The sequence below is a fragment of the Epinephelus lanceolatus genome, chromosome 24 (genome assembly GCF_041903045.1).
Source record: "Epinephelus lanceolatus isolate andai-2023 chromosome 24, ASM4190304v1, whole genome shotgun sequence".
NCBI lineage: Eukaryota > Metazoa > Chordata > Actinopteri > Perciformes > Serranidae > Epinephelus > Epinephelus lanceolatus.
The window spans coordinates 14,624,939-14,639,859 of record NC_135757.1 but is presented as its reverse complement, the minus strand read 5'-3'; the positions used below and the strand labels follow the sequence as shown (position 1 = coordinate 14,639,859).

Sequence of the window (14,921 nt, the reverse complement as noted above, 5' to 3'; positions counted from 1 at the left end):
CAAAATTCTTCTCTTCTGAGTGTCCCACTTCAGGGAGTGTGTGTGCTTCTAGCAATGCGGATGTTGAGCTGACCGCTGACTCGTAGCCTTCCTCATTTATTTCCTCAGATGCTGTGATGTAACTTTAAATGTGTTTCTTCAAACCTGCAACTGATGTTGCTATCTCAAAGCACAGAGCTGCTTCAGCAAATGTGCTTTCCTTGCTCTTGTGTACTTTTCTCCTCCCCCAAGGAAAATACTTGACATTTCCCGTTTCTGAAGATTGGGTTTGATTGAGTGTTGTTCTTCCAGTTTAGAGTTTCCTTCAACTCTGCACGTCTGCACCTAAAAACTAAAACCTTTTCACTTTCGTTTGTTCTCTGTCTTTCCCTACTTTCCTCCATCAGAACCAGTGTGCATCAGCTCTGGGCAGCACTGTGCTGCGCTGTGACAAACTGGACCGAGACGAGATCAAACACCTGCTCATGTGCTTTCTGCATATCCTCAAGAGCATGTCAGAGGGTAGGACAGCCTGTCTGAGGCATTGTACTGGATTTTGACACGAGTTGATATGAGCAGTCACTTCACAGAAATGTTTTCTTATCATGTCATCCCTTCAGAGGCCCTTTTTGCATACTGGAACAAAGCAGCTCCCTCAGAACTAATGGACTTCTTTACATTAATAGAGTAAGTACTAGACGACCTTTTTATGATCATGTACACGTGCAGCTGAGATTGGGACTCAAATCAGGTTTCGCTCATAATACTGAATGGTCAGAGTTTGATGGGAAATAAAATTAATGATGAAAAAGAGAAAGCAAATTACTGATAAAGTTAAAATCCAGCACACAAGAGCATCTGAGAAATTGGTAAAACATTTTGGGAAATCCAGGTATTTCTTGTTTGTTAACTATGGAGCCAGAGCCAGGCTTTGATTATCTTAGCTTAACTTAGCTTAGCTTAGCTTAGAGTGGTTTAGTTTAAGACTTAAGAGGTGGGAAAATCTCATCTGTCTCTGTCTATAGTTCAAAAATGCACATAATAGCACCTCTGGATCTCAGTAATAAACGCTTGTAAAACATTAAATTGTTTCTGTTCACAAAAAGATTATTTTTTTAGCCTCTGGACAATGCCAAGCTTGCTGTTTCCCCCTGCTTTCAGTTTTTATGCTTAGCTAAGCTAATTGTTTCCCTGCTCTAGGAGTTGTGTGACTTTGGGGGAACTACACTTATTCACTTTCTTGCAAAGTGCAGATGAGAAGATCAATACCTCTCTTAATGTCTGTACATTAATTATGAAGATAGAGACAGCAGGCAGTTAGCTTAGCTGCTTCGCCCAACACAAAGACTGAAGGTGGGGGAAACATGATATTATATCTTGACATTTCTGTCCATCCTAAGAGCTTCCTGTTTTCATAAAGTCAAATGTGAATGCGAAGCCTTGAATTTAGTAATGATCTCTGACTGAAGCTTTTGTGTTTGTCCTGCAGAGTCTGCCTTCATCAGTTTCGATACATGGGGAAGAGATTCATCGTCAGGTAGAGTGTTCAAGGAAATGGATTGTGTCAGATATCTCATTTGACACTGAGTTTATGGAATGATTCTTGAACTGGAGCTAATTACGTTCATCATCTATGTGATAATATGACTCACACAAACACCAGTCTTTACTGAAACTCTTAACCCTTTACCTTTGGTTGGTTCTCTTCTCTGTAACACTGCTGACACGTTGCTTTGTGGTTAATGTTGCGGCCCCGGGCCCCTCCTGCATGGGTAAGACATTGCTGTCTTTTGGTCTCACTTTGCTTAGTTAAATGCATGACGCACATGCAAAAAAAATGACATGACATTCCTGCCATTTAAGTATCTACTGTGTTTCTTTCTTTTGCCCTTTTTCTCTGTGCAACACCACTGAGACATTTCCTCATTTGATTTGTGTTCATCTGAACCCTTTAGGCTTCTATGTATTAACTTCACTGTCTTGTCTCCATCTTTTAGCTGGTATCCAGACTTACTTTTAATGATATTTCTCTTCTCCCAACAGGAGCCAGGAGGGGGCAGGGTCTGTAGCTCAAGACAGGAAGTCTCTGACTCTGCCTGTGTCTCGTAACAGGGCAGGGATCTTGCACGCCCGCCTTCAGCAGCTGGGAACTCTGGAGAACGCTCACACCTTCAACAACAGTAAGCCCTCTCGTCCTGCTCTGACTTTTATGGGACTAATAGTGGGAATGTAAACAAATATGAATACAATAACTAATACTAATGAGATCTGACAGCATTTTTGCAGTAAAACAAGTTTTTAAGAGTCATAACTCAGTTAAAATGAAACACACAGACATCATACACACACTGCTACAATCAGCAGAACTCACTTTTTACAGTGGAGGTAGATGTCCATAAATCTAAGAATTAAAGACTAATGGAAAATAGAGACTTGTGCACATTTTCATGAGCCTGATGAAGCAGTAAATGAAATACGTTGCTCCTGCCAGTGTCAATAAAAGATCCTTATTATATTTTTACAGATTAAGTGTGCATCTCTACTACAAACACTTTTTTCTAACTTTTTTTTTATATATAATTTTAAATGCGGTTTACCTCTGACAAGTAGAGAAATTATCTTAGTTTTAAACATGCCAACAAAGTATTTTTAAAACAATGACTGATGACATTTTTCCCTGCATCATTAATCTGTGTCATTTACTGACCTCTGCTGGCTGCCAGTTGAAGTTGTTATAACAATGAAGCTTATCTCCTATGAGCAAGCAGAAATATAAGCACTTGACAAATGTTCATTTAGTCATCGGTACTGATTAACAACCTGATCAAGCAGATGATTTGTTATGTATTTATTGCTCTAATAAAGTGATAACATCTAACAGTGACCTTGCGTCTGTGCTGTCTGTGCAGTGTACTCTCATACGGAAGCAGACGTGAGCAGCCAGTGCCTGCTGGAGGCCAACGTGTCTACAGAGGTCTGTCTGACTGTGCTGGACACACTCAGTATCTTCATCATGGGATTCAAGGTAATAATTTTCCATCCAAGCTGCTGAGATACGTGACATTCTGCATCTTAATCACATTGTGGTTGTCTGGTCCTCATACTCTCCTCTTTCCTCAGACCCAGCTGACTTCAGACCTTGGTCACAACCCCCTGATGAAGAAAGTTTTCCAGGTGCATCTGTGCTTCCTGCAGATCCCTCAGTCCGAGGCCGCCCTCAAGCAGGTCTTCACCTCACTCAGGACCTTCATCTACAAGGTGACAGAGTCTCCCTTCTTTGATCCACCCTCTGTTTAACCATGCCACCTCATTAAATCACACTTAGACAATGTAGACCATCCAACCCAAGCATGCAGAGAGCAATGGTAAGTAAGGGCTTTTGGATTTGTTTTAAATCTCACTGCTCCATGGTAGACAGTATCCAGAGTGAATAGGCATTGTGAAGATCCATGCACATATAAAACATCACAAACATCCAGCGCAGACATAGAAGTGGCAGCAACACTTCTTCTTCTGGCCTCCAAGGAAAAGCAAAGCTTGTTTCTAAAATAAAAACCCACTTTCTTTCTGTTATTGATTTTACATCCTGTCTCTCTCCATGTGTCCTCCAGTTCCCCTGTACCTTCTTTGATGGCAGAGCCGACATGTGTGCCTCTCTGTGCTATGAAATCCTCAAGTGCTGTAACTCCAAGCTGAGCTCTATCCGCAATGATGCCGCCCATCTTCTTTACTTCCTCATGAAAAGCAACTTTGACTACACGGGACGCAAGTCTTTCGTACGAACACACCTGCAGGTATGTGAGTCAAGTATGGTTGTTTTTACTGTTCTGTCTTTCTAATGCGTCTATCATACGTTCGTGCAGAATTGATTTATTCTTGGTTTGTTCTCCTTCTCTACTCATCTCTACTCTCCAGGTGGTAATTGCTGTGAGTCAGCTGATTGCTGATGTCATCGGCATTGGGGGTACACGTTTCCAGCAGTCCCTCTCCATCATTAACAACTGTGCCAACAGTGACAAAAGCATCAAGGTGAGAGGTGGACATCACCTCACAGTGTGATGATAATAATCATAATAAGTAATAAGTTATTATTACAGTCCCTAATAGATAACTAATGTTACTATTGTACTGTTGTAGCACACAGCATTTCCCTCAGATGTAAAGGACCTGACAAAGCGCATCAGGACAGTGCTGATGGCCACGGAACAGATGAAGGAGCATGAGAATGACCCAGAGATGCTGGTGGACCTCCAGTACAGCTTGGCCAAGTCCTACACCAGCACGCCTGAGCTGCGCAAGACCTGGCTGGACAGCATGGCTCGCATCCACAACAAGAATGGAGATCTTTCAGAGGTATTTCAAATGTTCTTTTGGGTAACATTTTCAGCTTAGCTGGCACAGACCTACAGGAAGCAATGCTTTCAAAGGGACATTTCAATTTAGTAGGGCATTTTTGTGCTAACCTGTGACTTGTCTTTGCTTGTCTCCCTCATACACAGGCAGCCATGTGTTACGTGCATGTTGCTGCCCTGGTAGCTGAGTACCTGTGGAGAAAAGGTGAGTTGAGGATATACAGTGGGATGTAAGTCTCCTGGTAATGGTATGCTTCCTTTTACAGTAAAAAACAGCTGTAAAACTCAATTCGAACATGTTTATAATCCCAGTTTACAGAGGCCATATAATGAGTCACTGGTTAATGTTAACACAGTACAAAGAAGATTATCCCAGAATAATTGTTTTACAAACTCAATAAAATTGATTTGATTTACTGTTGTGTCCTGAAGAAAGATTGTACATGATGATAATTCAAGCTTTATAACTTACACATATTAAAACTTTGGCTGTCTGCACTGCTGATGCAGAATCCCTCTCATTTATAATTAGACTATACTACAGTAAATCAGTACACCACCAACAATTAAAATTATAAATAAGATGATTTACATGATTTGCAGATGAAAGGTGACTAAATATTCCCTAGTTTATTAATTTGTTTTTCACACTGCTTGGTTCTTTAACTATGTATACTGTATGTGTAGGTGTGTGCCATATTCCACACACACCTACACATATACACACAGAAGCACTCGTCCAATGGTCATTGCTGTGTTTAAAACATTCCAACACATACCCTAGATAAGATTCCCTCTCGTGCTTCTTCATACCTCAAAACACATACTGTGTTCAGACTTTGGAGGGGCTCGATTACATAAACTCCAGTCCATTGTCAGGTCAGTCAGAGTGTTTAACAGGAGTTTAAACTTGTGCTGTGAATCTGTAAGTTGTAAGTGGCAGAAACTCCAAAGACTACGTCACCCTTTCGGTCCAAGGAAGTTTCCCTCGCGGGTATTTTTTGATTGAAAACAGAGAAGAGAGAGGGGTATGACATGCAACACAGGACCAAAGGCTGGAGTCAAACCTGGGACATTGCTGTAATTTGACATGTGCTGTAACTGCTCAGCTACTGAGGCACTCCAAGAAGTTTAAGCAAGAAAACTGGAGTGGCATCCAGAGGGAAATTGTTTTGCAGCAGTTGCAGTACAAAGTCAAAAAATTTCATTATGTCAGTGGTGTTTCACTGACAGGTGCCACATTTCACCCATAGGTACAGGTTTAATATAGGCCATAAAGATAAAGGTGAACTGTAAAGATGGTAGCGTAACGAGCAGAGATAGCTGTAACTACTGCACATATTAGCCTGTATGGCTACCCTTGACAGGGTTGACCATCACAACACAGCCCAGTCACAAGAAAAAAATGTTGGCATTGTACGTTTCTGCAAACCACTAATTTGTTACAGCTGCACGTTTCATAATTATCATATCAACGTTTCTAAACTGACGTAATGTAGAGCTGACTTTGTCATGTGGAGGTTGAGGGGATTGTGGAGTGTTTGACACCTAGACAGGACATCTGCCAAGCTGTTGGAGACCAACACACCACAAAACTGGTTGTTTTTTGGCGAGTCACTGCTGTGTTTCCTGCAGTTTTTAGCCCCCAAATGAAGGTGTTTTTTTAGCAACCTGTCGCTGTCTTTCAGGAGGAATAGTGCCATGAAAAGTGGTTGTTTTTTACTGAGTCATCACAGCGTTTCCAGTGGGGATTGTGCCCTTTAAACAGTGTTTTAGGTTAAAACATCTTTTCCTAACATAACCAGGTGGTTTTTGTGTCTAAACCTAATCACACATTACATTTAAACATATCTGCTACATAATAACATGGAAATGAAATGCATTTGTGCAATTGGTTTGCAAAATGTCATTTTTATTTCTTAATCTAATGTAAAAAATAGATTGTGTTGGATGCATAGAATTGATATGTCATGAATTCGGCATACCTCTGCCAAAGCAGTAACATATACCAGTAAGGAACGTCATACGCTGGTGGGGAAATGGTGTATGGCAGTGGAAAATACTGTATAATATAAATTTTTCTGTTTTTTCTTTACCCCCTTTCCATGTATCTGCGGTTGATTTTTGGTCCCAAACAGTGACAGAGCACTGACGTACCATATTATATACAGTATACTGTATATAAGGGGAAACTTGTCTCATGTTGGTTCTGTATCTGTGTGTTAGGTATGTTCAGGCAGGGCTGCTCGGCTTTCCGTGTCATCACTCCAAACATTGATGAGGAGGCAGCCATGATGGAGGACGTAGGGATGCAGGATGTTCACTTCAATGAGGTATTATGAGCTTTTCTGCATGCCATATATTACACAAAGAGCTTTGAATATGTGCCAGTCCCACTGTGTTGACCAAGCATTAAGGATGATTTTTAGCTTCCTCATTTGTATCACGTGGCACATTATGACTGTCTAGAAGAGCTCTTATCTCTGTTAAGAGTATCAATTGCTAGACTGACAAGACTGTAGACTTTGACACAGGGCTTGGTGCATGTGTTATTAATCACATGTAGAACATCAGTGAACTGGCAGGCAGAGCAGTCTTGGGAAATCTGACGAGGACTCAGCACTCAGAGAAGTGTTCAGGATAGTCCAGCAGAGGCAGTGGCTTGTTGACACAGAGGCCTGAGACCAGCTCTATATGTGAACTGATAACCCAATGAAATTGAAAGTGATGGCTATAGAAAGTGTGAGCTATAGTATGTGTGAGCTTTTATGAGTCGGTCAACAGATTTGCAGGTAATGAAAAATGCTTTTACCTTCCATCTGCACTGAAAACCTTTCTCCTTTATGAGCTGGACTCATCCCCCAATAAAAAGAGGAGATGATAGATCCATTTACTCCCACGTCTGCTGTCTTTACAAGAACACTGTGCTCAGTTTAAGTTCACTGCAGCCTTCTAGACAAATAAGAACAGACAGAATTGACCTTCTTTGCAACAGTTAAATATTCTGAGCTGAAACTGCAGGGAAGAGGGGGACGTTTAATGAAGTTTAAATGTATTTATCTGTGTGTCCAGGAGGTACTGATGGAGCTGTTAGAGGAGTGTGCTGAGGGCCTCTGGAAGGCAGAGCGTTATGAGCTAATCGCTGATGTCTACAGGCTCATCATTCCCATCTATGAACAGCGCAGAGACTTTGAGGTAAACTGCACACAGTGAGCATGGTGATAGAACAGGGATGGCATGGCAGGAGCTGTGTTATCCTTACATAAACCTGCCAGAAACATGATCTATAAATACATTTAATAAATGATTACTTTTCTGTCTTATATATTGATTTTTTGCAAATATTTTTTCTGTATTCTGTGGAACAGAAACTGACTCACCTGTACGATACCCTCCACCGTGCCTATACTAAAGTGATGGAGGTGATGCACAGCGGCAAAAGACTGCTGGGCACATACTTCAGAGTTGCCTTCTTTGGACAGGTAAAGCTTACAAAGTGAAAACAAAGTGAGCAAAAACAAGTTAACCACAGATGTAATACAATAACCAACTGTTTCTGCATTGCATAAATACTTACATAATATAAACTCCTAATGTAAGCATGATGGTTATGTTAACTCTTGCCTTTTGCATGCACGCAGACACTGAAACACACACACACCTTTGAATTTTAATCTTCCCCAACGCCAACTCTCTTTTTAATAGAGATTTCTCTTCTTTTCTCCTCCCCCACCAAGGCTGCGGTAAGTGTGTGAAGGTTTAGCTGTGTGTGTTGGCCTGGTGTGCTCATTCTTGCATCATTATAGTTTTTGTGGGCTTATCTTATTTAGTTACGATTTAATTAGTGAGAAGATGTAGCTGTAGATCTACATTTAGCTGTATAGTGGCTTGTGATCGCTGAACAGTAGCGGAGAAGATCTTGGGTCCCAGTAGTGGAAGAATAGGAGTTTAATGCAGATGTTATTGCATATATGACAACAAAAGTAATCCAGTGTGTTTCTTTGGTTAACCTTTTCCTTGATCAGCCATTTTACCCTCAGTGACTATACTGGCCTGTTTTTACCTGTGCACACACATCTGTGTACTTTTCCACTGATTAGCTGTTACATATGCTTGTATAAAAAAGATTATGTTTGTGAGGTGACTGGCTGAAGCTTGCATGTTGAATGTGTTCATAGTTTTTTTCCTCTCTTTGCTTTATTGTAGGGTGTTTCTTTTTCATTTTGCATGTGGTATAAGATTTCTATACAAAGTCTTTGTACATTGTTGTTTCTTTGTTTGATTAGTTGTCCTTTTCAGTAGCTTTAGTATATAGTACCTCACTCAAATGGCATGCCTTATATCTTAATTTTTTTTTTCAACAACACATTTTTGTTTGTCCATGTTCTGTATCAAGAGTTTCTCATCCCAGGTCGTCAAATACCAACTCTTTCTCACTCTCCTTGGTGTGGCACCCTTTGGAGTCTCTGTGAGATGCTCCCTTTAGCGTCTCCTGGCTGAAACACGTTCTAACATGTGCCTAAAGTTGTCATATAGTCCCGGGTAGGTTTAGGAAACAAAGCTACTTGGTTGGGTTTAGGACAAACATCATGTTTTGGGTTAAACTAAGTAGGCAATGTGATGTACATTCAGTGCCCTCCAAAAGTATTGGAACAGTGAGGCCAATTCCTTTATTTTTGTTGTAGACTGAAAATATTTGGGTTTGACATCAAAAGATGAATATGGGACAAGAGATCAACATTTCAGCTTTCATTTCCAGGTATTTACATCTGGATCTGATACACAACTTAGAAGATAGCACCTTTTGTTTGAACCCACCCATTTTTCATGAGAGCAAAAGTACTGGAACATGTGACTGACAGGTGTGTTTTGTTGCCCAGGTGTCTCCCAATTACATTGATTATTCAAACAATAAATAGCACTGAATGTCTGACCTCAGTTTCAGATTGGGTACGATAGGTTTTGCCTGTGCAGACTGCATTTAGAGGTGGAACCAACATGAAAACCAGAGAGCTGTCCATGGGTGAAAAAGAAGCAATTGTGAATCTGAGAGAAGATGGACAATCAATCAGAGCCATTGCACAAACATTGCCCATAGCCAGTACAACCATTTGGAATGTCCTGAAGAAGAAAGAAACCACTAGTGTACTAAGCAACAGATGTCGAACAGGTAGACCAAGGAAAACATCAGCAGTTGATGACAGAAACATTGTGAGAGCTGTAAAGAAAGACCCTAAAACAACTGTTAGTGACATCAGCAACAACCTCCAGAGGGCAGGAGTGAAGGTATCACAATCTACTGTTCGCAGAAGACTTCATGAACAAAAGTACAGAGGCTACACCAGAAGATGCAAACCACTCATTAGCAAGAAGTATAGAAAGGCCAGGCTGGAATTTGCCAAAAGGTACAGAGATGAGCCTCAAAAATTCTAGGAAAAAGTTTTATGGACTGATGAGACAAAGATTAACTTTTTCCAAAGTGATGGAAAGTTTGGAGAAAGAAAGGATCTGCTCATGATCCCAAACATACAAGCTCATCTGTGAAACACGGTGGAGGTAATGTCATGGCTTGGGCTTGCATGGCTTCTTCTGGGACGGGCTCTTTCATCTTCATTGATGATGTAACACATGATGGCAGCAGCAAAATGAACTCAGAAGTCTACAGAAACATTTTGTCTGCTAATTTAAAGAAAGATGCAACCAAACTGATTGGGAGATCCTTCATCATGCAGCAAGATAACGACCCAAAACACACTGCCAAAACAACAAAGGAGTTCATCAGGGGCAAGAAGTGGAAGGTTTTAGACTGGCCAAGTCAGTCTCCAGACTTAAACCCAATAGAGCATGCATTTTACCTGCTGAAGAGGAGACTGAAGGGAGTAACCCCCCAAAACAAACAACAACTGAAAAAGGCTGCGGTGAAAGCCTGGAAAAGCATCACAAAAGAAGAATGCAAAAGTTTGGTGATGTCAATGGGTCACAGGCTTGATGCAGTTATTGAAAGCAAAGGATTTGCAACTAAATATTAAGTCTCATTCGCTTTAATCTATTTTAAGTTTATATGTTCCAGTACTTTTGCTCACCTAAAAATTTTGTGTTCCATTACAAATAATGCTATCTTCTAAGTTGTGTATCAGATCCAGATGTAAATACCTGGAAATAAAAGCTGAAATGTTGATCTCTTGTCTCATATTCATCTTTTGATGTCAAAACCAAATGTTTTCAGTCTACAACAAAAGTAAACGAATTGGACTCACTGTTCCAATACTTTTGGAGGGCACTGTATGTCATGTTACTACTTAGTTTGATTTTTGGTTTTACAGTCTCCTGAGTGAAAATCTGTGTTTGTCTGACCAATCCACCACCGCTCCCTCTAATTCTACACAGACCTTCTAGCTATTTATACTGCGTCACTATCACACACCAAGGGGCTTGAGAAAGCGTTGGTACTTGACGATTTAAGAATGAGAATGGGCTCACTGTATGTACTGTTTCAGAAAAGTTTTTCTGTCTTTATAGGATAAAAGTTGTCAAATTTTGAAAAAGGACTTCCCTTGAAAAGTTAGTTTTCACTTTGCCCCCTCATATGACCATTTGTGTGTCATTTACTAACCCTGTGTTATGTTGAATTTGTGAAGAGGAAAAAACAAATTTTCTTCACAAATATAACATCACACAAGATGAGTTATCGCTGCACAACCAATTTGTGGGGTGAAGTATTCCCCTAAAAGCTGGATTGATTCTGGATTTTTAACACCATGACAAAGAACAAAAAAGATTGGCAGTTATAACTTTTTCAAGGTTTGACTTATCCTAGCTGCAGATGATAAAGTGGCCCTGAGTTGATGACTTCCTTCCTCTCCTCTGCAGGGCTTCTTTGAGGATGAAGATGGAAAGGAATACATCTACAAGGAGCCAAAGTTCACTCCGCTGTCTGAGATTTCCCAGAGGCTCCTGAAGCTCTACTCTGACAAGTTTGGTCAGGAGAACGTCAAAATCATTCAGGACTCTGGCAAGGTGGGATCACACATTTGTGTGTCTTTATATGATTGTGACAATAAATGGTAAACCCTGACAGAAAATTCATGTTTAAAACACAACTACATACCACAACTCATCAATTAAATGTTTTCATTTGTGATAAACTTCCTTATGTACATGTGTTTTCGTGTTTAATCTTTCCCTGTATCATTTCCAGTAGTATTTTTCCCTGTATGATTAGGCATGTGAACACATTAAAGCTGTTATAATCAATATCATTTTATTGATAAAGGCTCAAATGACTGTGTATGCAGCGTGAGAGGGTTCACTTGTAGTTACAAAGATAAATACCACTCTCATATAGGTTAAATATTAATCTGGAGCCAGGAGAATATTTTAATGATGGATGAAAGTTTTGGAGTCAGTGTTCAAATGTGACTGGCAGCGTGTGTATTTATTTTTGAACATGCGACAATGTCAGATGAAAAGTACAGACTTGGTGTACAGTGGTCTTTAGCCTGGCCTACCCACACCAATTAAGAGAGTGTATCTTGTTTGTAAGCACATTTCCCAAAATGTCAAAGTATCAGTTTTTCCATGACCCCAGATATTTTATGGCTGTCTATGTTTGAGTCAAAATACAATATCTCTTCCTCTTGTGCCACCACAGGTGAACCCGAGGGACCTAGATTCCAAGTACGCCTACATCCAGGTGACCCACGTCACACCCTACTTGGACGACAAGGAGCTGGAGGATAGGAAGACCGACTTTGAGAAGAGCCACAACATCCGTCGCTTTGTGTTTGAGACGCCATTCACGGTGTCGGGCAAGAAGCAGGGAGGGGTGGAGGAGCAGTGTAAACGTCGGACCATTCTCACCAGTAGGTCGATAATAATTATGTTTCATCACTGCAGTTTAGACAGGAGCAAGAAATATAATGTGAAGTTAATGTGCAATAAAGAAATGAATCAAGGTTTTCCAGCCAGCTGTATCAACACAGCTGTGTCAGGAAGCAAAGAAGAATATCTTCCTGGTTGCCATGTATTATTGCTCTGAGGTGTCTGGCCTTAGCGTCAGTCACCTGAAACGTTAATCAGATAACGCCAGGTGAGGTTTATTACTGGCCTGTCCACTCAATCCCAAAGTTCAGGTGTTATCTTGCCTCAGTAATAATCACGCTAACTGATAGTGAGTTTTGTCAGTGACTGTTAACATGCATGGTTGGACTTGATTAACATCCTGGTTATGAGTGTTATCACGCAGACAAAACTAGACACACAATGGTATGCATATAGGGGTGTTTCAGTGTCCAAGCTAGCACCTGGTTGATGCTACTGTTACAAGATACTGTCCTTTTTTTTCCTCCTCCTATCTCATTCCCACCCAGCCACCCACTGTTTCCCCTATGTGAAGAAGCGTATAGCAGTCATGTACCAACACCAGACTGACCTGAGCCCCATCGAGGTGGCCATAGACGAGATGAGTGCCAAGGTGGCCGAGCTGCGACTGCTGTGCTCAGCCTCTGAAGTAGACATGATCCGCCTGCAGCTCAAACTGCAAGGCAGCATCAGTGTACAGGTACAAACCACCACGTTGCACTGTTGCAAATTGTTTTACTTTTTATCAGTGTCATTTACAATCTTTGACCTCTTTTGTTTTTCAGGTCAATGCTGGTCCACTTGCTTACGCCAGAGCTTTTCTCGATGACGGTAGTGCCAAGAAGTATCCTGACAACAAGGTCAAACAGCTCAAAGAGGTGTTCAGGTACTCATCACTGACTGAAACATTTGCATATGTAAAACTGCAGCTTGAACTTTTCCTCTTTCCCTGCATCATATCTCGTTTATGGCAGGGTATGGATAGTTTAGATAGAAAATCTCATTTATAACTTGACGTTTTTAAATGCAATATAACTAATTGCAGTTAATGTGTACTTAGATTGTTGTAGGGTAGAGCTGGTGTCATATCTTTATTCCCAACATTATCTGTAAATGCATGGGAAAATTGTTGTTTTGCAAGATATCATAAAACTGTAGCAGATCACAAACACAAATTTCTAAATAGATGTTTTGAAATTGTCGGCAGTGTAGCACTAAACCTACAAGTGATTCATGATAGTTTGGACTTAAAGCTCATGAGGGCAGGTGTGTGCCATTTAAACTGCCCGCTCCTTCCATGGCCACATCTCCACTTTCTTAGTCGCCTTTACAAAGTATGCTGTTATGTAATACCAAGGGCTGAGAGGACGTTAATGAGGGAAAGTAGAGCTACTAATAAAACGCAGGGAATGTAGAAAACACAATGGAAATATAAAGTTTCTGTTCGTTTTATTTATTATTTTTGATGACATTCTCCTAATCACTACACACAAATCTGATGATTTTGTCTGCCAGCCTTTTTACTCTCCTGTTCTCCTCTCCATAATAACCATATCAGCATCTAGGATGAATAACTGCACTGCTTATCAGTCTAAAATGTGGCCCACCATGTTACTCTTCTCTCCCTACTCTTTGCATGTTGTTCATATGTGTTTTGAATTGGCATTAAAACCCTGTTGCCTCTCCTCTCAGGCAGTTTGTGGATGCCTGCGGTCAGGGGCTAGGAGTGAACGAGAGGCTGATCAAAGAGGACCAGCAGGAGTATCATGATGAGATGAAGGCCAACTACAGGGACCTTACCAGGGAGCTATCAAACATCATGCATGAGCAGGTAGGAACCCCAGAGGTGGTAATGGATATATGCTATATCATTCAGACCAGGATCAGCTGTTATTGCATGTAGCGAACTATGTTAGACAAGTTTTAGCTACAGACACTAGACATCTGACACATATTTTATCATCCATAAGCCCATCCATCAAGAACCCAGCTTGTGCACTCTATAAAAACTGTTTCTGAAATGAATTTATTGAATTTTTTTCTCTTTAGCTTTATTTTAACACACCTCTGTGAATATTTAGTACACCTTAAATGATCTCAGTGCACCAACGAGTTTCCTGTCTAATGTATTTTACAAATGTAAGATATCTACATAGTGAATTTTATGACTTTTGATTGAAATATGTGATCCCACGATTCTCTAAAGTACTTGGGGTCGATCAGATAGCATGTGGAAATATTTAAAGCTGCACATGCATCACTGTTTCAAGCTGTGTGACTGCATATTTAGCAGCATATGCAACCACTGTAACCTTAAAGAGATGTCCACTGCTGCAGTCTTCTGCTCATTTACTAACCCTGTCTCCTGTCTCCTGCTCTCTTTGTGCTGGCCTGAGCAGATTGGATGGTAATGCTGCTTTTGTTACTGGTGTGCTCTTTTAAAGAATAGTAAGGGACTGTATGAAAATTATTAGGATGTGGAGTGGGGCTGAATATTATTTTTTTGTATTATACAAAAGTAAAGCCGATGCCAGTATGTTAAAGATTTTTTTAATACTTCCTCTGGTTCACACAAAAAATGCACTACCCTCCCCCCAATATCGCAAATTCATATTGTTATGACCAACTTTACAAAATGGTGAATATTCCAACAAAATAAAGTAGTGTTAAATAAACTACAGCCAACAAGTGAATGACCACAAAGTTTGGGTACTGAACTCGTTTGTTTAA

General features: G+C 40.5%; 1 protein-coding gene across 9 annotated transcripts in view; it reads left to right on the top strand.

Moving 5' to 3' along the window:
- The window catches only part of dock9b (dedicator of cytokinesis 9b), a 65,156-nt gene that overhangs the window by 48,820 nt on the left and 1,415 nt on the right, over nucleotides 1-14,921 (top strand). For 5 of the 9 annotated variants that reach the window (XM_078165979.1, XM_033615605.2, XM_078165976.1 and 2 more), the window contains exons 34-51: nucleotides 387-501; nucleotides 600-666; nucleotides 1,469-1,516; nucleotides 2,023-2,159; nucleotides 2,889-3,004; nucleotides 3,100-3,237; nucleotides 3,591-3,773; nucleotides 3,895-4,008; nucleotides 4,117-4,332; nucleotides 4,479-4,536; nucleotides 6,558-6,664; nucleotides 7,404-7,526; nucleotides 7,700-7,813; nucleotides 11,202-11,348; nucleotides 11,983-12,193; nucleotides 12,701-12,891; nucleotides 12,977-13,077; nucleotides 13,884-14,022. In XM_078165979.1, the coding sequence (XP_078022105.1) occupies nucleotides 387-501; nucleotides 600-666; nucleotides 1,469-1,516; nucleotides 2,023-2,159; nucleotides 2,889-3,004; nucleotides 3,100-3,237; nucleotides 3,591-3,773; nucleotides 3,895-4,008; nucleotides 4,117-4,332; nucleotides 4,479-4,536; nucleotides 6,558-6,664; nucleotides 7,404-7,526; nucleotides 7,700-7,813; nucleotides 11,202-11,348; nucleotides 11,983-12,193; nucleotides 12,701-12,891; nucleotides 12,977-13,077; nucleotides 13,884-14,022 (2,325 nt within the window). The remainder of the gene's footprint in view (nucleotides 1-386; nucleotides 502-599; nucleotides 667-1,468; nucleotides 1,517-2,022; nucleotides 2,160-2,888; nucleotides 3,005-3,099; nucleotides 3,238-3,590; nucleotides 3,774-3,894; nucleotides 4,009-4,116; nucleotides 4,333-4,478; nucleotides 4,537-6,557; nucleotides 6,665-7,403; nucleotides 7,527-7,699; nucleotides 7,814-11,201; nucleotides 11,349-11,982; nucleotides 12,194-12,700; nucleotides 12,892-12,976; nucleotides 13,078-13,883; nucleotides 14,023-14,921) is intronic. The other 4 variants (XM_078165982.1, XM_078165977.1, XM_078165978.1 and 1 more) reach the window with 1 other exon arrangement.